Source organism: Pinus tabuliformis, chromosome 2_1 (assembly GCF_031772625.1).
Source record: "Pinus tabuliformis cultivar Carrire ecotype Pingquan chromosome 2_1, CPIR1, whole genome shotgun sequence".
In the NCBI taxonomy this organism is placed as follows: Eukaryota; Viridiplantae; Streptophyta; class Pinopsida; order Pinales; family Pinaceae; genus Pinus; species Pinus tabuliformis.
The window spans coordinates 848,055,241-848,083,186 of record NC_142299.1 but is presented as its reverse complement, the minus strand read 5'-3'; the positions used below and the strand labels follow the sequence as shown (position 1 = coordinate 848,083,186).

Below are 27,946 nucleotides of genomic sequence, written 5' to 3'. Positions count from 1 at the left end.
ATTTGTAATTTGTTAGAATAATTTGGCCAAGGCTAAGATTAAATCGAGGGATTATAATTGTAATATTAAGGGTATATTTAACTATCTTAAATTTAACAAGAAAATATAAAAAAATCCAACAGAGTATGTCTAATTAGTCTAAAGCTAAATATACCGATAATATATCCAACCATTAGTAAACCAAACATACCTAATTCATTTTAACTGATAAACTACAAAAATCAAACCTACCAATAATATATCCAACCATCCATAAATCAAATATATCAGATTCATCTTACCCAATTGATGGGCTGCGAAATAAGCCAATCTTACCCAAATTGATGGGCTGCGAAATAAGCGAGATTCGAAAGGAGTGTCTCGTCCACGTCGAAAACCCAGGCGTCCTTCCCATCGCGTGAGAGTTTCAGAGTGTTAGCGTAGGCTATGGATTCGTGGGCTACCATGTGCGAGTCTTTCAAATATTGGCTTCCACTTCCGACCATATATTTTTTCACGTATTCCACGCCACTTCCGACCATATATTTTTTCACGTATTTGTTTCTCTGATATTACCTCGCCATAACTCTTGGCTGTGGGGGAGTGGATATTACTAGGATATCGGTTGCCCAAGAGCGAGGGCGAGTCATTGAAGACCTGGGTGCCAGTGGTGTTGGGTTGCAGAGCGCACATGAGATTCACATGGTTGTGGGGGTGAATGAGCGAAAGAGAAGCCATGGAAAATGAGGATCAGATCCTGGGAACGCTAAAATGGCAACCCAGAATCCCAATATCCCAATGGCAATGCTAAAATGAGTTTTCTCACCAGCAGAGGCAATTATAGCCAGAACCACCGCAACCGCGATCAGCACCGAACTCGTCCGGAAATTCATGTTGAGTAAAGAAATCTAAAGCTTCTTTCAAGTTTAACAAAATATAGGAGCGCGGGTTCTGAGATTCAAAATTCCAATCTAGAGTGTCATTATACAATTCAAAATTGGGTGGCAATTAATATCAGATGGTATGGGGAATGGATAGCATATGATACACGACATCCCATCATACACATGCCGCTAGTTTCAATGCGCATCAATACAAACAACGAGATGGAAAATGGCATCATGCATATCTCCGTCACTATGGAGTCGGAATCTGTTAGCCAGAAAATGGAGCCGATGTCAGAACCAGTGTCCCAAGACTGTCCTTAGAGTCTCTTAAAAGAGAATTAATGGAGCAATAGAGTTAGAAATAGCTCTTGCTTTTAAATTATTGGCCAGTGATCACGGACTTGTATGCAGATTTGCAAAACCAATAGTATTTAACATGTAAAAAAAGCAAAAAACTGGTATACTGGCTTCAAATTTAAGAGTTGTCTATAATGCGATTTTTTGGAGATTTCGGTGACGGGCGGAAGAAATTGAAGTTAAATCTTGATTTGTTGCAGTTAAAATGGTTTTTTAACTGCATATTTGGATTCAGCGCCCTGGAAAACCCCTGGAACGCTTTCGTTGTGCAGAAACTAGCTATCAAACTTGCGATTCCAATAAATTCCTGCCGGATTTCGACCGGAAAAACCCGCTGAAAAAACTTTCAAAAAATCGCGTTATAGACAACTGCTCAAATTTAACCCCTAGCGGGATGAAAGGTGGATTATCTTGAAATATTGGATATAAAAGGATCATCTACTTGGTATATCTGTATGCAGGGGATTTTTAGTAATATATTTATGGGATTCAGAGTTTTCCGAGCAAACCATGCATAGATCTGTAGGCGGGGGATTATGTAGCAACAGCTTTCTAAGCAATCTTGCAAGAGTTTTCTAAGTAATCCGTCAAGAAACTTGTTGTGGAAGAAAATTTGCGGCCAAATAGTATAACCCGTTCACTAAAGTGACTTCTTCGCGCCCTTTTTGGATGGCAGGGGATTATTTAAAACTTTATTAGGGGATTTAGAGTTTTCTGAACAAAGGATTATGAAAATTGTTTGATGAGAAAAATTGCAGCGAAGAAAGTAGAGTCCTTTCAGTAAAGCGAGTTCCTTGCATACTATTTTGTTGCAGAATATACTGTAAAAAGGGCTTACCAGATAAATAAAGAAGGTTTTTGGATTCCTAACTTTCTTGGATTTCTCGAAGTGTTAAGTAAGCGATGGGCGTTTCGATCTTCCTTTCGTTGTCAGAGCTTTGGCCAAAAACATAATAAATAGGAAAAAAAATTGTAGAGGCAGTGTTTGAATCATGTTTTTGATGGTAGAAATGAATTCACCACCAATCAAAAAGTTCAGTACACTTAAAATTTTGAAGTTTAACAATTATAACTTGGATTTACAAAAACCCTTCCCAGATTTTCTCTAAATATGACTAGAATTTCCCTAATTTTCCGAGCAAGTCCTCATCCTCATTAGACTATGGATAACAGATATAGATAATAATAATAAATCTAAATGATTTACTAAATGAAATATTTATAAACAATACAAAAAATAAATAAAATAAAAATATAAAATATATTCTGAATGTCACAAAAATAAGTCTCTTAACAAAAGCCATAAAAATGAATAAAAATATAAAATATATTTTCAATGTTACAAAAAAGTCTTTTATCACAAGCCATAAAAATGATGGCTGAAACGAGGTAAAAGTAATCTGCCTTTTGCTGTGGCCCATTTTAGAAAATCATTCATTAATAAAATAAATGGTAAATTATATCTCTCATTAAACGACATAAAAATGATGGCTAAAATGAGATAAAAGTAATGTCTTTACTTTTACTTTCTGGTGGTTTATTTTAGAAAATCAATAAATAATAAAATAAATAATAAATTACTTAAATAATAAAATAAATGATAAATTACATTTCCAGCAATTTTATTTGAATATTTTAATTATTATTTTAATTATGTATTATCAACTTAATACAAATACACGAAAACAACATAAATCTAATAAAAAAGAATATTATTGCAAACTAAGTATAATTTTTCTTATTCAACCTCTCTGATTCAACCATCCTGTAGGTTTTTCTTTTCTTTGCGCCTCTTGAAGCCATTGCCAGTTAATTAATACATTGTTTAACCAATAAAGAAAGCCGGTCTAACAGACGTAGACGTGAGGCGGCAGGCGAGGCGTGGCAATTGCCTGTAATGGTACCGCCTTTTCTAGGGTTCCAGCTCCCAACTTGTCGTTCATGTCCAGCAGCTCGGGACGGATGCCATCGGGAGGCGCCCAATCGAATGAATGAAGCAGCGACCCCAACATCAGATGAATCATCCGACTCGCCAACGGAAGCCCCACGCACATTCTCCTTCCTGCTCCGAACGGTATCAGCTCCAAGTGTTGTCCCCTGAAGTCCACGGCACTGTTAACAAATCTCTCTGGCATAAATTTCGACGCCTCCTTCCAGATTGCAGGGTCCCTTCCCATCGCCCACACGTTCAGCAGTACTGTTGTGTGTTTGGGTATCAGGAAACCCTGAATCTCACAACGGCTATCTGCTCTGCGGGGAACGAGCAGAGGACCAGGGGGATGCAATCGGAATGCTTCTTTCACCACTGCGCGGAGATAAGGGAGGTTGTCAGTGTCACATTCATCTACCATTCGGTTGTGGCCAATCATCCTGTCCAACTCGTTCTGAGTTTCTTTCATTTTCACTGGGTTGCGTACCAGTTCTGCCATTGTCCACTCCATTATTTTTGCGGTGGTGTCAGTCCCTGCTGCAAATAAGTCCTGTCAATCATTCACTTCTCTTAATTATAAAATTGAAATCAGTGAAGAATACAAGTTTGTAATTGCATTAAGATGAACTCTAGAATCAGCTCCAAATAAGTCTGGTCAATCGTTCAGTTTTCTTAAATATAAAATTGAAATCTGGGAAGAACAAAAGTTTGTAAGTGTATCCAGGGAAGTAAGATGAATTCTGCAATCATTATGGAAGATGAAGATGTGTAATAATTAATTTACCGTGGATGTAACAGGACTCATATAACTAATCTAATTAAGGCATAGGACCTTTCTCAGTTTTTGGGTCTGAATGTCTTAGTATTCTCAGTCTAAATTCTGTGTAATTTTGTAACACTCTTTACGCTGTTTCCTTGTTTTTCGAACAGTATGTGTGTAATGGTTCTAGTTGTCAAATTTTGTCAGGTCTCCACTTTGGATGGATTTGTCTTACCCATGAGTATATAATTTGAAAAAAAAATGAAGCATAGGAACCATTTTAAATAAATCTTAGCCTTGCTTTAACCATAGTAAGCATGCTCACTAAAGCTCGGCTTACAACTACTTATTTTTTCCTTTAATTGCGAACCGACAATCTATTTTTCTTTTAACTGTGGGAGAAATAAATAGGCAATCTAAGGAGACAACGTCCTTCTTTGCTTCAGTGTAGTGTAAGAAGGTTGTAAAGTAGCTTTTAGCCTTTTTTAACAGCAGCATCGTTATGCAGTATTTAATGTTGAGGTTGATGGTGTGGTTGGTAGATCATTAGATTTTAAAATAGTTAGAATCTGATGTCTTTTACATCACAAGTAACTTGAATATTAACTTCTTCTTTTTATATTCTCCACTTAAATAAAAATGGATGGAAAACATGAAAACTTTTAAAAGAAAGAAAAATAACACTTAATTTTTTTTACTAATATAATAATAATATTTAAAACACTTAATTTTTTAATTAATATAATAACAACATTTGTTTTTATTTTTTTGCAAGCTTGTTATGGCAAGTAACAACCTAATTTGAAATGATGTTATATGTTATAATCATATAAACTAACAGTCTGAATATTACTGTTTTTTATGATGATGATGGTGATGGTTAACGTCCCCTGAGACCAAACATTAGTCTATCGAACCTAGAGAAACAAATTATTCATTTTGATTTAAGATTTTATTCCTATGCTCAAAAAGCTTGGAGAGAAGCCTCCTGAGCTCACTATAATTTTGACATTGTAAAAGGCTAGGAAAGTCAGTGTTTAACAAAGATTGTGAAACTGAGATCTAATGTGGTTGTAAGCGGGACACTCTAAGAGGAAGTGGTTTTCATCCTCGATATTCCTATTCTCACGTATATGGCAGATCCTTTCCATCCATGGCGTTTTAGGAACTGCCCAACTACCTGTTTCACTATGGAGCTCATGAGAATTCATTCTAATCTTTTACTCAAATCGATGGAAAAACCTGAAAACCTACTCTTTACTTAAATGCATGGAAAAACCTAGGAAAGAAGAATAACACTTAATTTCCTCATTAATATAGTAGTAAGACTTAATTTTCTCAGTAAGACAATAATATCATTTCATTCGTTTTAGTTCTGTTAAGATGACGTTTAAATTTAAATTTTCTATGTTTCAGTTTTTTTGGGTCTATTCTGAATTAATTAGATAATAATAAAATTTTCATAATGTATATAGAATTTTTCGGAAAAATTACATTGAAGATTTTGGTCTACTCGTTTCAAACCACCCAGTGTGGTTTGGTTCATCTTCAAGACACGATGAAGAAATAAATTCAGGCAGAAGGTTAAACAGGGAGACAGGTCAACTTTACAGCTAGAAAATAAAAGCTATATTTGACCAAGGGTCACAACTAAAAGATAACAGCTATATTTGACCAGGGGTAACAGCTAAAAATAACATAACAACTATATTTTACCCAGAGATAAAGGGAAATGTTTAATAATATTTAGATTAATTTTATTAATTTATTTATGATTTAGTTTATAAAATATAAAAATGTATATTTTTATTTATCAACTTAATAACTGCTCTATTAGGTAAGGATTGAGGATTTTAATTTGGTATTTTTCTGTTGAAAATATGTCCATTGCAAATTTAGGAAATATTTCTGGAATATAAAGATTATTACATCTCATATCAGAAATGTTTCCTAAATATGACGTTCATTACCTCGATATTTCCGGAATATGACGATATTACCTCTCTCCTGGATATCAGATTCAGGGCAGATAAATATATATGTTCTAATAAATTTTGATTTAAAATTAATTATGAAATTACAAGTTCCAGCTGTGAACTCCTCCAAAGGTTATTCAACCTCTAAATCTGTTGATGCATTTAAAAATCCATCTTAAATAACCCAAAAAAATTACAATTTCGAAACAAAATTTCATAAAACATTTTACCAAATTAGTGAAAAAAACAAACGAAAGAGTTTAAATTGAGATAATGAAAAAGAGTTACAGTTAAATATGCTCTGATATCGGCTACAGTAAATTCATCGCTTCTTGCCTCGAGCAGAACGTCCAAAAGATCCTTGGGGCCATCAACACTTCCCTCCATGGCTTTCCCTCTTTTGGCCACGCGGTCCTCTATGAATTGATCAACAATCCCATACACCTTTTTCATACAGATCCTCGTTTTACGCAACACACCCTGCGGATCCAGAGGCTGAAGGCACGGGAAATAATCGACCAAGTTGGGAGTTCCTGCGGTCACAAACAGTTTCCAAATGCTGTCCTTGAAATCTTGGAAAGCTGCAGAACAGGGATCAAACATATCTTTACCGAACACCATGTTTCCCAAGAGATTAATGACGGAGCGGACCGCAGTTTCCCCAATATTTATGCTCCCTCCCTTCACGCTCTCCTGCAGAATCTGTCGGATCGTTCGAAATACCTGATCCTTTCTCAAGTATTGCAGAGCCTCCATTCTTTTGGCACTGAAGAGCTCTGTAGTGGATATACGCCTGAGCATACGCCAGTGAGATCCATGCTCACCCCAAATTATTGAAAATTTGTGGTGGGAAAGAGACTTTGCTGCTTCTATGACAGTCCTGCTTGCGAAAATATGATCATGGGTTTTCACAATTTCTTTTGCAACAGCGGGAGATGAAACTATCACTATAGTTTTTCTTCCGAGAGTGATAGACATGAGAGGCCCGTATCTGTTGGCAAGGTGGAACAGAGTTTGGTAGGGCTTGTGACCCAACTGCAACAGATTTCCCACTATTGGCCATCCTGGAGGCCCCGGAGGAAGCCTGGAATTTCTCTTCTTCAGGCACTCCTCAAACACAAAGAAGACAATGAAGAAGGTGATCCCTACACCAGAGTACCAGAATAACCATACAGTATCCATTGGGATTAATAGAACCAGGCCGAGCAGAGCAGAGCAGAGCAAAAGAAATATACAAGTGCACATGGCTTTCTTTCTACAGGAGAGTGGAGGTTCGGCGTGGGATATGTGGTCTCCACATAGCTTCTGGCTAGGGTTCTGTAACAGCAGGTGTCTCTGGCCGGTTGTACTTCTGCAGCCCTCCTTGAAACTCGTGCAGGATGGTACAGGGGAACAGGCGATGAGCTGTAAGCGATATCTGTCTCCTTTCCCTTTCCAAAATTGTGAACCGTTTTCGCTATACCTAACCTAACCTAAGTTTTTACTGGGAGCAACCATTCTAAATGAAACAGAAAGCTTGAACTGACTCGTCGTTATTTCTGATATAAAATAGAACTATAAAGGGTAGTATATCCATTAATAGAAAGAATAAGATTTGTGCCTGCAAGCAACAATTGTTTGTTCGTTCATAATTCATAAATAGACTATTGCTTATAAGCTTGAAAAGGTTTACTTCTCTCTTAATGATAATTTGCTCTCATATTTGGCTTTTCACTATATCTAGTTCCTTTCCATTTATAAAATTGTGCGCCATTTTCTACATAAGTTTGTCCGGGAGCAACTATACTAAACGAAATAGAAAGCTTGGACTCACTGGTTGTTATCCATCCCCAATTTATGGAGGAAGTGATGCGAAATTTGATATTTCAATTGAGGCAAAAGCATGACATGTTTCTTTTTAACATTCAAAGCATTATCCTTATCAAGCAAAGGATAGTTTAGTTAACTAAATGTTGTCAAGAGTTCAACGATATTCATCATTATTACAGCCCTACTCTCTCTTGGATAAATATGTTGATGTTGCAAGGATTCAATGACAAACTTCTTGTGACTTCCTCATTTCTTTTATTAGTCACTCAAACTCATACTTATTTCTCTTCTTGTGACTTCCTCATTTCTCTTCTTGTGCAAATTGTAACTAACATGATTCATGCAAAATGCACTCAGCCTCACAGGTCTCAAAGCTCTAATAGTAACGTGAACATTGCTCATCCTTCACAAAAACGATTAGAATTTTACTGATTGTATATAGAGGGGCGCACTTTAGAGGATGGGACCTTTTGAGATTTCACCTATTACTATCTCATCCGACGTGTATCTAACTGGGAGTGAGATTCCATCACAAGGAAGAGCAATCCTTTTTTATTTTGGGGTGCCTTATAGCGGATTTGCGAGTTGCTTGGACTCTTGGCCAAGATTTATCTTCTTCTAACTCTTAAGATTACTTCTCCATGGGCCTAGGGGAGAGCCTTCTATTGTTGTGCAGGGACCAATACTAGTTATAGTACTGGTCCCACGCATCTATCAACCAATACTAGTTATAGCACTGGTCCCACAAATCTATCAACCAATACTAGTTATAGTACTAGTCCCACACATCTATAAAAAAGAATTCATAAACCATAAAAAAGATGCACATAAATACTTTATATTAAGTTATATAATTTAGTAAAAAATAGGCCCCACATATTGATTGGGCCAACAAGTGTCAAACACCAAACCTTAACATCACAATTTGACAAGACATAATGTCCCAAGTACCTCCAACTATGAATTACCAAATAAGTCAAAATGCACTACAAAACATTCCATTGAATTCTATTTAGGAGTACACCTATCCCATCAAACAGTCACCCACTGATTTCCACTGGAGCAACACATCCCATTGCTCAGTAATACCTACACAAGAATAGGTGAAATGTGTGTCAACCATATGTACATGTGTGTTTAACCATTTAAATTGTTGAAGACAATAAATGATAACATTCAATTCAGTTATTAGTTCAGAAGATGTAATAAATGGCACCAACCCTTTCAATTCAAGTATTAAACACACCAGCCTTTTCAATTCAAGAATTAAAAACAGGAAAGCACAAGGATCAACCATGAAAGATTATCAACCATTTGATCATGTACAAATCAATCCAGACCACATATTTGAATTTGGGAGATGGAAATCCATGCCAATCTTCCCTACCAATTAAATTCTATATCAAAAAACTATAAAACATCAACTCTTACTGATTTTCATTTCAAACATTCATTCTAGTCATCAGCTGTTGGAGACATACAATCAGAGTGTTCAAACATTGTTACATTCATTCTATTCATCAGTTGTTGGAGACATACAAACAGAGTGTGTGCACAGTGTTACATTCATTCTATTCATCAACTGCTGGAGACATATAGGTTTGTTTTTGTTGAATAATGTTATCATTTTTGTTGAATAACGTTATCATTTTTGTTGAATAATGTCATTTTTGTTGAGAGACAAGGGTAAATTAAATCCATTATAGCCAATATCACTTGTTAAACAGATCACAAGATCTAATCAGAGAAACATTTCTATATGAATAACAGACCCACTGATTTAGAAACCAATTTCAATGCCACTGTAACCTCAAATCTAACCCTTGCAATTCAATATCAAACTACTATAATAGCAAAGAATATCCTTTCACAGTCCTGAAGATGATGCATATAAATTTATAAATTTATAATCTTGAAGATGATGCATCCCAGAGTGCAGGATCATGTTTATTCTTTGAAGGAAATGAAGCAACTTGGAGGAGATTTGTGACCTCCTAAAGGGGAATGGCCTAGGAACTTTATGAATTCAAAGAGAAAATTTTGATGTGAGGTAGATTCACTGTTTGGTTAGAGAAGCATTTCTAAATGAATAACAAACTCACTGATTTAGAAATTCTCTTTTAATTATTACAATATCAAATTAAGACAAGATAACTACAAGATTGTAGGAGCAGAACTACAAGGAATTAGATAATTGAGATGCAATAGATAATCATTTATTTTGTTATGAGGAATAATATGAGCAAGGTGTTTAAGATCCTACAGACCAGCCCATAGACATTAAAATGCTATTTAATCATGATGATAATGTAGAGGTAGCAGATGACTTTATTTCGCTTGATTCCACTGGTCTGCTCATGATGGGGGAGGAAGAAGAAGTGTAGGAAGAGGAAGTGTACTTAAATGATGACCATCCCTTTAACATGTCCCCTACTCAGCTCATAATGGTGTCTGATAATATCATGGCGGATGTGAGAAATAAATATGACCCTCGTGGCCTTCTTAAAGTTTTTCAGTTTATTCAACCAATTCTCTGATTTTCCTATGTTCTTATACTAGTCTTTTCATTCTCCTTTTTACTGAGGTTCATTGTGATGTGCTTTAATTAGGACCGTTTCAACTAGTCTTACTCCTCTGTCTCGCAGGGTTCACTTAGGTGCAGTGTTTATAACAACATCAAGTTTTCTTTCATTCTCTGGTATCCTTTCCTCAGAGGTTTATACTCTCTTACCATTGGCCTGCTATCGTGTTGTTGTATGGGTGGAATCATAACAGATTTGTCTTTTCTTTCTTTCAGTCAATGAAAGGGATGCATATCTAGTGTGCATAACACCCATTCTCTCTCTTTTTCAATTGAGTGTGCCTTCTTTGTTTTCTGAGGCTTTCACTTGCAAGAACAAAAAGAACTAGTACTAAACCCTTAGACTTTTAGAATTTGAAAGGGAATAACTACATAAAGAGACTACAACTAAGAACCCTTACTCTTTATAGCTCTTCTTGATAATTCATATTTTTACCAACTAGGAATATAATGAATGCCAAGAACAAAATGAATGCCAAGAAAAATGATTTGAGGACACAGAAAGCTATTTGTGTTGAAGAAATTGTGTTATGTCAAAGCTGTTACAAAAAGAAAAAGGAATAGCTCTTCCTGATAACGCATATTTTTATGAACTAGAAATAATATGAATGCCAAGAACAATGATTTGAGGACACAGAAAGCTAGTTATGTTGAAGAAATTGTGTTATGTCAAATATGTTACAAAAATAAAAAGTAATAGCTCTTCCTCATAACTCATATTTTTACCAACTAGGAATAAAATGAATGCCAAGAACAAATGAATGTCAAGAACAATGATTTGAGGACACAGAAAGCTATTTTTGTTGAAGAAATTGTGTTATGTCAAAGATGTTACAAAAATAAAAAGGAATAGCTCTTCCTCATAACTCATATTTTTATCAATTAGGAATAGAATGAATGCTAAGAAGAAAATGAATGGCAAGAAGAATGATATGAGGACACAGAAAGCTAGCTTTGTTGAAGAAATTGTATTATGTCAAAGTTGTTACAAAAAGAAAAGGCAATAGTTCTTCCTCATAACTCATGTTTTTTTACCAACTAGGAATAGAATGAATGCCAATAACAAAATGAATGCCAAGAACAATGATTTGAGGGCACAGAAAGCTAGTTCTGTTGAAGAAATTGTGTTATGTCAAAGTTGTTACAAAAAGAAAAAGGAATAGCTCTTCCTCATAACTCATATTTTTACCTATTAGGAATATAATGAATGCAAAGAACAAAATGAATACCAACAAGAATGAATTGAGAACACAGAAAGTTAGTTCTGTTGAAGAAATTGTGTTATGTCAAAGTTGTTACAAAAAGAAAAAGGAATAGCTCTTCCTCATAACTCATGTTTTTAACCAACTAGGAATGGAATGAATGCCAAGAATAATGATTTGAGGATAGAGTGATCCAAGATTTTTTTTGCTTATAGATGCATCGGAATTGACATGAGTTACAGTGCTTAAAAACCATAAAAACATAAGCATGACAAATGAAGACAAAGGACATCATCACAAAAGATCATGACACAGAGATTTGATTACAGAGTTCGTCCAATTTGGATTACGTCTCTGGGCCCTGCTCAATAGTGGGGAGGCCATCTTTTTATTAAGTGGAATGAAAAGAGAGAAGTACAAACAGTTTTTTACATAAACATCCTTATACCCCCAATATGGAATATAGATGGCAAATGGAGAGCCCAACTCTAGAAATAGACAACACCACTGACTTCCTGGAAAACAATAATGCAAAAATGCCTATCCGAATACCCCATTCGGATAGTCGGGCCTTCTGCAACCTTCTAGGAACCTCCTGAATTGTTGAGGAACAATTCTAGCCACCTACCATGAGCAGGTGCCACTGTCGTGCTCTGCACACCTGCACTACTCTCTGCTCTCCCCCTTTCCTCTAACTCAAATGGTCCCTTAAATAAGCAGGTGGCAAAATCCCTCAAAACTTGGGCAGTTCTAACCATAGGCCAAGTTAAGCAAAAGCGTGTTTTCCAATAGAGGTTCTCGAGCCCCAATAAAGCACAACAACAAACCTTTTCAAATAGGGAAAAATCTATCGAACAGTCAAAACAGACCGTTCATTTGAAACCTCAAAATGGCAGACAATACAAAGAATCGACATTTCTCTGAACCTAGCGACTTTAACAGAGAATCAATGTTTTTCATATCGGCGGACAGACCAAGCCCAAACAACAACACTCTGCGATACACGGACCCGCCAGACTTATAAAATATGACATATAACATATCGCATCTGGCAGTCCCCATCGCAATCACAATCGGTGGGAACCATCAACATACAGACCAACCCATGCTTCAGCGCTCTGCGATATGGCAGACCCACCGGGATTATAAAACACAACATATGAAATTTCGCATCCGAAAGTCCATCGCAACTCGCAATCGGTGACTTCCATCGGTGGATAGACCCAAGTCTGCATAACACGGACCTGCCGAGTTTATTGAATACAGTTTATAAATATCGTGTTCGGGCAGTCTTGTCGTAAATCACAATTGGCGATTACAGCCAGACCGCTTCGCAAATACAAACCCTTTTATGCGATTGCGATATGTGATATGTATCGCATCGCAACAAAGTGCTGCTGGGGTCGATCCAAAAACTCTTCTAATTTTCGACCATGATATGCTATATCGCATCGCAATAGAGTCCTGCCGAGGCCGATTTAGAAGCTCCTCTGATCTACGATCACGATATATGATATCACATCGTAACGAAGTCTTGCCCGGACCGATTTACCTTTCTGTTCTTCCTCCAGCCTATGATATGCGATATCGCAATCGCAGTCGGGAATGCCAAGGGCCGATTCTTACTGAAGCACTCATCCTTTTCGCCAATAAGTGATATGCGGGGCCCAGTGGACCTGCCACGTGGTGCACCCTCATTCGCTGAAGTTTTTCTATGTCATCTTCTTCTTGCCACCTGGACAAGCCACACTCAAACTTTGACTTGATCTAACTTTGTCATCTAGACTCAGATTTCAGTGTCATTCACACAGTTGGAACCAGGGTGACAAGCACTTCGATCTGATACTGAGTTCATCCAGAATATGCCACTTTGAGTATTGAGCCTTTCTACCATGCCACTAGTACTTTACTGAATATCCACCTAAATCAATCCTCCCCACTAAGAGAAGCTTTTGGTCCTCCAAAATCATTAATTAACCTGCAACTATTCTGTACTCTATCTACACCACAAGTGTCATAACGGATCATCCTTCCTTCTCCTTCACCTTTGTCCTTCAGAGCCATAAGCGATGAGTCGATAACTACATCCCTTGCAAACCTGTAGTACAATATCTTGCAAACTACATGTTTAGCTCTATGACCAAAATGACCCAAGAATCCCGTACTTGCCACGATTTTATAACACATACTTTGTGGTCATGTTTACATAAAAATGGAAACAATTCTCCAACTATCAAGACAAGGCCAAACATCATTGTTTCTTCAACAAGTGATGGAAAACACATCATCACTACAACACATGATTTACATAAACAAGGTCAAACACTATTGTTGCTTCTACAAGTGATGGAAAACATGTCCTCACTTCCACAATCTAAAATGCAACATAGAATAAGGCCAAGTATCACTGTTGCTTCAACAAGTTATGGAAAACACATCATCACTTTTACAGTTTAAAATGCAACACATGAAAAAAATAAGGCCATGACATTCTACCACACCTAGAAGAACCATATATCACTTATCAAAGTGAATGGATCATCTCCTTGTGGCGTTTTTTCTAGTCGAACAACTATTTCGCTTGGTTCATGCTCAAATGCTCTTGTCCTTGCAATGTTGCGCTGGATGAAGCCTCCAACATGTGGCTCTCTGATGACCACCTCTATCGTAATGACTACAATGAGCCTTCACCTTCTAGATCTGCTTGATCTTCTTCTTCTATGACTGTTGTTTAGAGGGTCTTCTATCCCTCATCTTTTTTTGTACTTTCATTCTCTTCCAGTACTCTACAAACAAATGGTTATGCAATCCAAAAAAACTGCAAGTCCTTCTATGCCATGATCTATGTCCATTGTTAACAATGCGATTGTAATCAAAATGAACATTAAAATATCGAGACTGATTATACCTTTTATGTCGGTCTCTGGTATGATCATGAGAATGAGAGCTTGCCTCAGCTCTGTCTCTGTTATGCATACTGCTATAGGTTGATGGTGATGTATTCCCATCATCCTCTTTCCTCGATCATTTCATCAAAATCGTGGAAGCTTATGACATCTTTGAACACTGTCCTTCGGTGCACCCCAACCTTGCAAATTGAGGTCTTTGCTCAACCTCCAATGGCTTAGTTATGCCTTGGTTATTAACACCAAGTCCTTCTTCTTCCTTGTACCTCATCCTGGTAAGGAGTCTCATGTTTGTCCCTAAAATTGGTATCTCCACATTTCCAACAGAAATTAAACTATGTGAAGATGAAACTAAATGGATTTCGACATCTTTTACCTCCACCGTCGATTTGGAAAAATATGATGAGGGCTTCTCATCATCTGTCATTGATGGTTCGCTGGCTGTAATAACACATTTCTCATCTTCCCTCCTGACATACCAAAGTCCTGTTTGACAGGGTAATTCTTCTGCTTTGATGGGATTGACAATGCCTTAATCATTAATGCCCAAGCCTTTTCCTTCATACCCCATTTTCTTCAACAGTTTGGAGCCAATTCCAGTGGTATGATTTTCAAACGCATTGAATTTGTCATCAGGAAGCATAAATGAAGTCGGAGAGTGACTTTTTACCTCATGGGAGTCATGCTGCAGCTGTTCCGTGACATCATCCTTAGCTTGCAGTTGGCATAACAACCTTTGTTTCTCGTCTTCCTCTTTTTGTAGAATCCTCCTTAATCCATGGAGCTCTTCTTGAAGGCTCTGGTCACTGTGCTTCAATTCTTCTAGGGCCTCATCTGTGGCTCACAGGTGAAGGTATAATTGTTGTCTCTCCTCATTTGCTTTTCATGGGAGCTTCTTAATTCAACATTCTCCTCTTGAAGCCTCTAGAATTTCCCCGTTCAAGGAAGGCGATGATTAAAAAGAACCAGAAGAGGTAGATGATATATCTCTCTCTGATCCCTGAGTCTCCTCCTCTTTGCACCTCTCAGAGTATGCATACATAATATCCACCATTTTGGACATATGCAGGAAAGCCTCACACATTCCCTTATCGTGCTCCATGGTTGCACACTTAATCATTCACGCACAACTCTGTCATTCACACACACTCTAACAACAATTGTATCATATCTCTCCCCCATGCCTCAATACTCACCATGTCTCCTTTTTAAGATGCTCGTCCTTTGAATCATATCTCTGGTTAGCACACTCATGCAGTTCGCATCACTTAAGCCCTCCTCTAATACCACTTGATCTAGGATTTTTTTTTGCTTATAGATGCATCTAAATTGACATGAGTTATAGCGCTTAAAAACCATAAAAACATAAGCATGAAAAATGAAGACAAAGAGACATCATCATAGAAGATCATGACACAGAGATTTGGTTACGAAGTTCTTCCAATTTGGACTACGTCTTCGAGCCCTGCTCAATAGTGGGGAGGTCTTCTTTTTATTAAGCGGCATGAAAAGAGAGAATTACAAGCAGATTTCTACATAAACATCCTTATACCTCCAATCTAGCAGATAAATGGAAAATAGAGAGCCCAGATCTAGAAGCATGCAACACCATTGACTTCCTAGCGAAAAGTAGTGGAAAAATGCCTATCTGAAAACCCCATTCAAATAATCGGGCCTTCTGCAACCTTCTTCGAACCTCCCGAATTACCGAGGAATGATTCTGGCCACCTGCTAGGAGTAGGTTCCACTGTCGTGCTTTGCAAACCTGCACTACTCTCTACTCTCCCCCTTTCCTCTGACTCAAATGGTCCCTTAAATAAGCAAGTGCCAAAATCCCTCAAAACCTGGGCAGTTCTAACCATAGGCCAAGTTAAGCAAAAGGGTGTTTTCCAATAGAGGTTCTCGGGCCCGAATAAGGCATGACAACAAACCTTTTCAAATAGGGAAAACTCTATCGAACAGTCAAAACAGATCGTTCGTTTGAAACATGAAAATGGAGGACAATACAAAGAATCAATGTTTCTTTGAATCTGACGGCTTTAATAGAGAATCAACATTTTTCATACCGGCAAACAGACCAAGCCCAAACAATAGCACTCTGCGATACACGGACCCCCCAGACTTATAAAATGCGACATATAACATATCGCATCTGGTAATCCCCATCACAATCGCAATCGGCAAGAACCATCGATGTACAGACCAACCCATGCTTTAGTGCTCTGCGATATGGTGGACCTGTCGGGATTATAAAACACAACATATGAAATTTCGGATCTAGCAGTCCATCGCAACTCGCAATCAACGGCTTCCATTGTTGGATAGACCTAAGTCTGCATAACACAGACCCACCAAGTTTATTGGATATAGTTTATAAATATCGTGTCTAGGCAGTCCCGTCACAAATCGCAATCGGCGATTATCGCTAAACCGCTTCGCAATCATAAACCATTTTATGCAATTGTGATATGCGATATGTATCGCATTGCAACGAAGTCTTGTCAGGGCTGATCCAAAACCTCTCCCAATATGCGATATCGCATCGCAACAGAGTCGTGTTGGCATCGATTCAGATCCTCCTACGATCTGCGATCACAATATTTGATATTGCATCACAACAAAGTCCTGTCGAGGCCAATTTACCTTTCTGTTCTTCCTCCGGCCTGTAATATACGATATCGCAATCGCAGTCGGGAACGTTAGGGGCTGATTCTTCCTTAAGAGCTCCTCCTTTTCGCTGATAAGCGATATGCAGGGCCCAGTGGACCTGCCATGTGGCGCGCCCTCATTCGCTGAAGTTTTTCCATGTCACCTTTTTCTTACCACCTAGACAAGTCAAACTCAAACTTTGACTTGCTCTAACTTTGTCATCTAGACTTAGATTTGAGTGTCGTTCACACCATTGGAATCAGGGTGACGAGAACTTCGATCTGATATTCAGTTCATCTAGAATCTACCACTTTGAGTTTTGAGCCTTTCTATGATGCCACTGGTACTTTACTGAAGATCCACTTGGATTACACAGAAAGCTAGTCTTGTTGAAGAAATTGTGTTATGTCAAAGATGTTACAAAAAGAAAAAGGAATAGCTCTTCCTCATAACTCATATTTTTACCAATTAGGAATAGAATGAATGCCAAGAACAAAATGAATGCCAAGAAGAATGATTTGAGGACATAGAAAGCTAGTTATGTTGAAGAAATTGTGTTATGTCAAAGTTGTTACAAAAAGAAAAAGGAATAGCTCTTCCTCATAACTCATGTTTTTTACCAACTAAGAATCAATAAAGAAGTTAAAATGCAAGAAAGGGTCAATGCCACTGTAACCTCAAATCTGACCCCTACAATTCAATATTAGACTACTATAATAGCAATGCTTCAGACCTGATATTTTTCAACAGTCTGCAATAGGTCACTGTTGAGGAGAAGTAAGCTTACAAGTGATTGAAAAAATACACTCCAATCATCAATAACATGCAACAGACCTTAGAAGATCCTCACACCCTAGACAAATCAATCAAATAAAGCCCACAACCATGCAAGAGAAATCTAGAAAGAATTTTTATGTGTGAATCCTCACTGTTTCTTTCTAGATTTCTTGTTTCTTTCTGTGAATTTAATTATTCCAAGCCTGTTGTAGTATGAAATTTTATGTGTGAAAACCCTTCCAATTATTGGTTTCATATCCAAGATGTTTTCAGTTACAATATATAGATAAAGCACTGATCGTTGTTGCTCATTGATTGCAAACGCCAATGAATTATCTTGTTTTCTAATACAGTTTTTTAAAATCAGAATTATGTGGTAACTCTGCAGGTTGTTGCAGCCATGCCAAGAGTTTCTATTGCAGATCGTACAAGGAATAGGAGGAGGTGAGGGGCGAGGGGAGCCCAACTGCGATCCAGTGAATCAAATGAGGATAGGCGGGGTGATGTGAATGCTCCCAATGCGCCCAGTAATGTCATTGAAAAGGAAACTCTGGTTGCATATCATTCTATTCCACCATCAACCACAGAGTCACCTTCAATCACAATGTAAGGTGAAAGTTCAACAAAGAAAATCAGTGCCATTAGAGGCTAGACAAAGAAAGACATGCTAGCTACAATTGATGACATCGAGTTTAAGGGACATTCAATCTATGCCTCTGCAAAAAAACATGGTATTGTTGCCTCTAACATACATTATTGGATAAATGGGTTGACTAATACAAAGCGTAGAGGGCCTGTTACAGTTATGACTGAAGAGGAGGAGGACGAGGTGGTTGAGTGGTGTAAGGAGATGGCCCAATTGGGACATGGGTTAGATCTTATACAACTTAAATCCACAGTAGCTCAAATCTGTCAGGGGAGGCAAAATCCTTTCAAAGATAGGTTTCCTAGTAAATCATGGTGGAGTGGGTTTAAAAAAAAGGCATCCAGACCTTGTGTTACGTATAACTGAGGCCTTGACAAAGATTGGGCTTTAAATCTACGCCCTACAATTGTGTCCAAGTTCTATAACACTCTTTCTGCTACATATGAGCAACACTCATATGCCCTAGATCGTATATGGAACCGTGATGAAACAGGCTTATAGGCATGAAGGAATTGTGGTATGTAGGTAATTTCCAAGAGAGGGAGCAAAAATGTGCCTAATATTTTGCTTAAGAGTAGGGAGTGGATCATTATTCTTTATTGTGTCAATGCAATTGGTTCTTCAATCCCAGGATTTTATCTATTCAAAGGTAAAACACAACTAAAAAACTATATACAGAACTGTGAACTAGGTGCATGCATGGCTGCACATCCCCATGCATGGATGACAAAGGAACTATTTCTGAATTGGCTTTGTCACTTTGTTGCATCTGTACCAGGTGGTGTCTTGCCTGAAAACAGACACCTACTGATTTTAGATGGCCATGGAAGCCACATGGTTGTGCAGACAATTGAGGAGGCCAACAATTTTGGCATTGACCTGTTAACATTGCTAGCTCATACCACTCACAAACTACAACCCCTTGATGTCAGCGTGTTTGGGCCTTTCAAGAACTATTTCAGGGTCGAGCAAGCTTTGTGGATGGCAAAGAATCCAGGGGTGGAAGTAAAGAGGTTTGAGCTAGCTGAGCTTGCAAGTAAAGCATTTAAAAGGGCTCTCACACATTCTAATATCAAGGTTGGATTTAGAAGGACTGTTATATGACCACTTAATGTTGATGCTCTTATGCATGATACTGGTTGTAGCCAAGCATTTTATGTGGAAGGTCAAGAAGCAGAGAACTTACAAGACCATGTTGATGGTTAAGAAGATGTTGCTTATGCTAAAGGTATAATGTCCATTTTTGAAGGGAACTTCTATGGTAATGATGATGAACATGTGAGTGAGACGTAGCTCAGTCATGAACCAACTATTAATATCAGAGAGGCTGTCACACCCATTGAACCACAAACCAATTCTTCATGTGACATTCCATATGAGGAAGTTGATCAACTTAATTAAAATTCAAACTTGATTTCAAATGATAATGCAACAAAATTAAACAATGAGAAATTGAGCATGCCAATCCAAGTAAGCCCACCATCATGGTTGGAAGATGCCATGATGAATATCAACACACATAATGTGTCTACCACCAATACAGAAAGCATGGGCATGCCTTCACAACCATTAAAGTTGAACACCGAAATTGTTCATTATTTTGTGGAAAATTGGTCAATGGAAGAGGAGCCTATTAAGCATGAAGTACCTGAAGAAGACAACAATGGGGACCACTCAGTTGTCCCTGAGGTTGAAATCCAAGTGTTAGGTCCTGAGGAGCATGGGACATCAAAACAGAGAAGCCTTGGTGCTTTCCTAAAGTTACTAGTAGAGAGAGTGAAGACCTCATCAAGGCACTCAACATTAGATTGTCTTCATTTGGGGAGGAGTTCACAGTTGCTCACATTTGAAGATTATATGAATTTATTGTTTTAGTCTGAATGTAAAAAAATGAAATTCAAGAATCTAAAAAGAGAAAGAAGGAGTTGTCCAAGGAAAAGAGAGATGCAAGGACTGCAGTAGCAGAAGCTCGAGCAAAGGAAAGGTTGGAAAGATAAAAAGAATGGGAAGATAAGGAACAACATAAAAAATTGGCAAGGCAAGAGAGGACGGAATGAAAGCTTCAACAAATGTTGGAAAAAAGAGTAGGGATGACAAGCACAAAAGACTATGGTCCAAGCCAATTTGAGGCAAATAGAATGTTGTCCAACACACTAGACCATATTGCAGAGCACACACCATCATACCAAGACCTGATTAACATCCAAGTCCCCCATTATCAGCCAAGGGTTATGCCCACCTCTTATACCCCTACCAGTGCAGGTTTAAATCCTAACTGTGTCGATATGGCACCTGCACTAAGTGTTGGGGTTAGTAACACAAGTGGACACTTGGGCTACCCAGTCCCTCCATAAATACAAGGAGGAAATTGGAATCAAGCATATGGAAAAATTTAGGCACATCCTAATCAACCAATATTGGTAAGTCCACCATACTTGGGTTAGGTAGAGAACTCAACAATTTTGGGCGATGCAGGAAATGGAGGTCATCAAACATAGGGGTGGAAATGCATAATTTTTGTAACCACATCGCAATGTAAGTTTTGTAAGGATGCATTATGTTGATTGGTTTAATAGTAGAAGCTACACTTCTACACAGTTAAGGATTATCTAGTTCATCGGATTAAGGAATGAAAATGATAAAAAAGACCATTCTCTTCTACACAGTTACATCAAATTTTACTTGATTTGAGAATGTTTGTTAATGGTCATTGTGATGATCAAGGAACAAAGGTAGATGAACAAAATTCCTGAATTTTAACTTTGTTGTGATAATATGATTTGTAGATAATTGAACTCTATTTGGATAATTTGATCAAATTTAGATAAAATGAATTCAAGAATCTAAACTTTGTTGAATTTTAATTTTAATTCTAGTCTGAAAATTCTTTTTATTTCGATGTCAGGTTTTTATGTTTTTTTGAATCATCAAAATCTACTCTTTTATTTAGAGATAATCACTAACCTTAAAGCAATGAATCTAAAAAAATGAATCACTAACAAACAAACAAGCTAACAACATAAATGAACCTAAAGCAATGAATCACTAACAAACAAACAAGCTAACAACATAAATGAATCTAAAGCAATGAATCACTAACAAACAAACAAGCTAACAACATTTTACTTCCCTATAAGGAGGGGATACATGGAATGAGATCTTTTTTTCTGGAAATTTCAAGGATAAAGATTAAAAGAAGAACTGACGACCTGTAATCCTCCATTTGCTCATGTAAAACATACGCTTTTTAATCATACTTGAGGTTTATTTATCTATTCTGGTCAGAAGATTCTTCTCTCAATCAATCTATCATTCATAATCTATCATTTTTTGTCATAATGATGGACCCCTTTGGGGTTCGAAATGTCGACATATTGAACATAATACTGTGGATAATCTGAATCATAATTTTCCAAAAATCTACCACAGAAGCTTAAAGCCTAACATTTTACTGCTAACAATTTAAATCTATTATACTATTGACAACTACTAACAACATTAGGGGAGAGATTTCATTAGGCGAATGAGTCCACGTAGACCAGCCACTATGCCACATAAACCAGGTGAGGTATCGTATGACACCTGTCCTCCACCATGTGACACTTTTCCTCCATGCATCGTGACCGGTTCAACTGTTTAGGGCATGTTAAGTCCCATGCACATCACATTAAACGATTGTTGTTTCGTCGGCTGCCTTATTTTGTTCAAGTTGTTTACTTGCTCGTTTCTGATCCTAGGCACACAGTTCCATTCAACAACATACCATCCCTAAAGCTAATTCACAATGGCACAGAGTAATGCACACAATAGAGTAGTTGAACCCACAAATAATTCACAAGGGCACACAATAATGCACACAATAACATATAATAGAGGTGAGACTCACCAACATGAATTCCTCCTGCTTGAATTGCTGAGAATACAAAGTTACATAGATGAAAAGATTGATAGAAAAGCATAAAAAAATGCATGGAGAATCATCTAGAAAGTAGTACATAATTTATAGAGACATCTTTATAACACAAACATTGTTTCTAAATTTAAAATCAATTAAAAAGTATTATAACCATAAGTAATTAACGCACTGCAATAAAAACTTTGAATCAACAGACAATTTCTTCAAACCAATCACAATTTCTTCAACATAGCCCCCTTGTGCTCGGAAACCCCCTTGTGCTTCTAACATTTGCTGCAGGGTAATAATTCACACATGGCACAGAGTAATGCACACAATAGAGTAGTTGAACCCACAAATAATTCACAATTGCACACAATAGTAATGCATTGTAATGGCACATAGTAATGCATGAAAAATTTCATGGAGAATCATCTAGAAATTAGTACAAAAATTATAGAGACATCTTTATAACACTAACACTATTTCTAAATTTAAACTCAATTAGAAAGTACTATAACCATAAGTAATTAACACATTGAAAATAAAAACTTTGAATCAGCAGACAATATGGTATGAATAGAATACAATAATCCTATATGATATGGGCTTACTACTCATTATATCTATGAGCTGTAATAAGGCTGAAAGGGATAACCCACCATATAGTATATGATTTGATTATGTAGATACAAGGGACAAGTATGATACAGGGAAAGTAACAAGCATCTTTCATAAGAACCAACTTGTAGGCATAGTGTGATTGAGTAACCTATCATATATTATGTAAGTACTTATAATTATATAAGATGTACTACTAGCTAAGCAGTGAAATCATGGAAGTGATACTAGCTTAGTTCTGATTACTTATATGCTTTATATCTTGATTATACTGGAATTATATGAGTATATTGAATAGAGTAACCCTACACCATGTACAGTTACCAGCCATATCGATTCTCCTTTATTCATAGTTATTGCCATATATATTCATACGGCTAATCTCTAATCTGGAACTAGAACATTGGTGATATATAAGTAGTTAGATTTCTTATGTAGAATACCATCCATTACTGCCTAATTGACTCTTATTAAGTGATATATGCTTTTGTATGACCATTATTATGGGAATACAGGAACATTCAGAGCACACATATAAGGGAATAGGCCACCAGTCAACCTAATGATATATCCAAGGCTACTACTTATACTAATGGCAGTACATTAGCCAAGTGAAGTTAGCTATATCACCAAATATAAGCTATCTATATAGTACCAATCCCATATTCATCAGTAAGCAACCCTTTTGGTTTCCATTGATTTGACTACTATGTCATATTAAAAAATTTCATGGAGAATCATCTAGAAACTAGTACAAAATTTATAGATACATCTTTATAACACTAACACTATTTCTAAATTTAAACTCGATTAGAAAGTACTATAACCAGAAGTAATTAACACAGTGGAAATAAAAACTTTGAATCAGTAGACAGTTTCTTCAAACCAACAACAGTTTCTTCAACATAACCCCCTTATGCTTCTAGCATTTGCTGCAGGGTAATAATTCACAAATGGCACAGAGTAATACACACATTAGAGTAGTTGAACCCACAAATAATTCACAAAATTCTAGACTTCTTCGCCATTACAACTTAACTATGAAAATAAAGATATCTTCGATAAACTAAAACCCACAATTTAGACAAAACCCACAATTTAGACAAGCTGAAAGTGTTCCAGATACACACTGAGATACACTACTCACATAGACACATACCAAGCATTCACAATAAGCACCAAATGTAGCAGCACATACAACACCCTCACATAGCCGACAGAGCCAGTCGCAAGTATGGCATAATTCACAAAATTCTAGACTTCTTTGCCATTACAACTCAAATATGAAAATAAATATATCTCCGATAAAATAAAACCCACAATTTAGACAAGTTGAAAGTGTTCTAGATACACATTGAGCTACACTACTCACACAGACACATATCCAACATTCATAATAAGCACCAGATGTAGCAGCGCATACAACAACCTCACATAGTCGACATAGCCAGTCGCAAGTATGGCATAATTCAAAAAATTCCAAACTTCTTCACCATTACAACTCAAATATGAAAATAAAGATATCTCTGATAAACTAAAACCCACAATTTAGAAAAGCTAAAATTTTTCCAGATACACATTGAGCCACACTACTCACGCACACACATACGCAACATTCACAATAAGCACCAGACATAACAACACATACAACACCCTCACATAGCTGAAAAAGCCAGTGGCAAGTATGGCATAATTCACAAAATTCCAAACTTCTTCGCCATTACAACTCAAATATGAAAATAAAGATATCTCTAATAAACTAAAACCCACAATTTAGACAAGCTGAAAGTGTTCCAGATACACATTGAGCTACACTACTCACACAAACACATACCCAACATTCACAATAAGCACCAGAAGTAGCAACACATACAACACCCTCACATAGTTGACAGAGCTAGTCACAAGTATGGCATAATTCACAAAATTCCAAACTTCTTCACCATTACAACTCAAATATGAAAATAAAGATATCTCCGATAAACTAAAACCCACAATTTAGACAAGTTGAAAGTGTTCCAAATACACATTGAGCTACACTACTCACACAGACACATACCCAACGTTCACGATAAGTACCAGACGTAGCAGCACATAGAACACCCTCACATAGCCGACAGATCTAGTCGCAAGTACGGCTGAATCCCACGTAACCCACCTCATTGAGCCCGCTGAGAGGAGAGCCCATCATTGCCAACCAGTGTTCCCACCTCATATAACACACCCCCACAACCCACAATTTACATAAAACCCACCAAAATTCCACAATTTACACAAAACCCACCAAAAACCCACAATTTACACAAATGCTAAAAAACATAGGCATGTAAGTAGAAAGGCACAATAATCCAATAAGTTTAATGTGTTAAAAAACACAAATACTCAGCTAGTATGACAATGTCTTACCTTCTTTGATGACTTCCTCCAAGCCAGTGTGCCACAGAAACTCCAACTCCAACTCCATTTGAAAACCACATAATGACCTATAAGACAGGCCTGCCATGGGGCTAGACTGCGAAATTTTTTCAAAAACCTGCATAAAATGAGCAAAAATCGGCTGTTTAGCTTAGAAATTTACCTGATAAAACCCTTCGGAGCACGAAGCTATCATAACTTGCACTGAGCCAAGGTAAATCCACCACAGGGACATCTGCAAATGTTTAACCAGGTGAATACACCATACGGAGAAGAGAAATGGGTCCAATATTGCAAACTAACTCATCTCACAACCTCTCGAAGCATCAACAAAAAGACACCATAACCCACTATTTGCAGGGCCAAGGACGGGCATGGTTGTGAGAGGAACACCAACAACACCACACAAGTACCTGGGGGGAGAAACAAGCAAGTAAATGGCCTGAACAGAATAAGGCAACTGATGAAACAACAATCGTTGAAAGTGATGTCGAGGGGACTTAACATGCCCTAAACCAGTTAAACTAGTCACAATGCATGGAGAACATAGGTCACATGGTGGAGGACAGGTGTCGTATGACACCTTGCCTAGGTTATGAGGCATAAAGGCTGGTCTACGTGGACCCATTCGCCTAATGGCATCCCTCCCCTACATTTCTCGTAACTTGTACTATGGCATCCCCAAGCTCTACATTACTTGTAAAATCATTTCTCGTTGGGTCTACATCAATGATCACAATTATCAATTGTTTAATCCTCTTCCAATATCAAGAGCTAATTCTGCTAGAAATGGGAGACCACGTCCGTAAAATGTATTACAGTTTATTTAAGGGTGGTCATGTCTTTCTTATTATGTTGGTAGGTAGTGATATCTAGCAATGGCATCGAAGCATTTTTTTCTGTACTTCAAAAAAAAATCATATGTCAAATCCAAATATGATACCTCTAATGGACTATTCAACAGTTGCATAGGAAAATAGAGGAAAAGTGGCACATACGTGGGTTCATACACAAGCTCTATATGAAAATAGATGGAATTGGCACGGAAGCCATATCCAAACGATTCAGAATGAATTTTAAATAGTGGCAAGGCCAATTGGCGGAGCCACTGGTTGAACTTTAATGAAATTATGCAACTCCTCTATGAATAAACGTCATTTCAAACTTAAGGAACGAAATCTGGTTAATGTGTCAACCTAGCATACATTAACCCAAGCAAATACCTAATATACAATAACCCATGCGAATCTAAACAAATTTGAACAATTATTTTTGAGGTTTGCATAATTTCGAAATATTTTGATGTTCGACAAATTTCAAACCTTAAAAGTCTTCAAGAAACTTTTCTGAAGCTTGCTGAATTTCAAAATTTTTTACATTCACAAAATTTCGAACCTTAAAGTTCAAATTGGACAAACCATGCAATATAGAACAAATTCATGTACCACATGTTTAATTGCCTAAATTTTATTGGTTTGTTTTTCTTCTCTGAATAACAAGGACATGTGTGACTTGATAAACTGAAGCCTTGTATTAAGAGTGAGTTCTTCTACACTTACTAATTTTTGTGGTTTTTGTTGATTATAATCCTTTTTCAATGGTATGTTGCTTGATTTCAGTTTATTACTTATAGGCTTGGAATTTTCTGTGTTATTTTTTATGTTTATTAGTTTGGACATTGTTGAGGTTAGATTCATATTAATGGTTATTGCATGTTTGGTGGGTGTGGGTAAGTTATCGATGATTGTGTTGTAGGGTTGTTAGTGTAAAGTTCAAGGATTTCAAATATTTAATCTAATTCTTGTACAATATTAATGATGCATATTTGATAGTTCTGTTATGGGATGTGGTTTATGGCATAGTCATGGCATGGGCTTATTCATTATGTGGAGTTAGGCCTTGGCATGATTCTATTAATGACTAATGTATTAATCATCTTTAGAGCTCCATGCAAGTATATCATAATTGCATGAATGTAGAGTTTTTCATGAGTCCCAAAACTATGACCACTATGACCAAGCTGAAAGCGAACAAGTATAAGAATGTGACTCCACATTACCATACATAGAATCTTGTTATAACTATCCATAAAATATAATTATAATATATATATATATATATATATATATATATATATATATATATATAATTTAAAAAATATATATATATTTTTTCGGAAAAAAATATGTATATATTTTAGGAATTTCAAGTGTGTGGTAACAATAACTATAGACAAAAACTATGTGGTGACAATGCCCAGAGAAAAATAAAGACAATGACATTGTTACCATGTGACTCTTGTTTATATGTTTAATGTTTGTTTGTATGTTTAGCTCTATATCACATGTGAAAGGTTTAACACAACCTGAAACGAAAAAACCAAATCACATTGTTCTACTCTACCACTCCACCATTGTCAAATTCAAAATGTTAAAGTTCATATGTCAATGCTAGAATTCAAATAGTAATGCTATGAGGAATTGTAATCTTGGCACCATCCTAGTTTAATACTTTAGCCAGGTATAAGACTCTTGGCAAATGAGGTGCAACATGGTG

The 27,946-nt window shown here is 36.9% G+C and overlaps 1 protein-coding gene across 1 annotated transcript; it reads right to left on the bottom strand.

The window, feature by feature from the left end:
* Positions 1 to 2,918: 2,918 nt before the first annotated feature.
* On the bottom strand, positions 2,919 to 7,363 carry LOC149203308 (geraniol 8-hydroxylase-like). The gene is made up of 2 exons (XM_089403387.1): positions 6,178 to 7,363; positions 2,919 to 3,703 (listed from the first exon to the last, which is right to left on the bottom strand). Exons 1-2 carry the CDS (start codon positions 7,132 to 7,134, stop codon positions 3,071 to 3,073), a joined length of 1,590 nt encoding a protein of 529 aa, XP_089259513.1. The 5' UTR covers positions 7,135 to 7,363; the 3' UTR covers positions 2,919 to 3,070.
* Between the last annotated feature and the right edge of the window lie 20,583 nt (positions 7,364 to 27,946).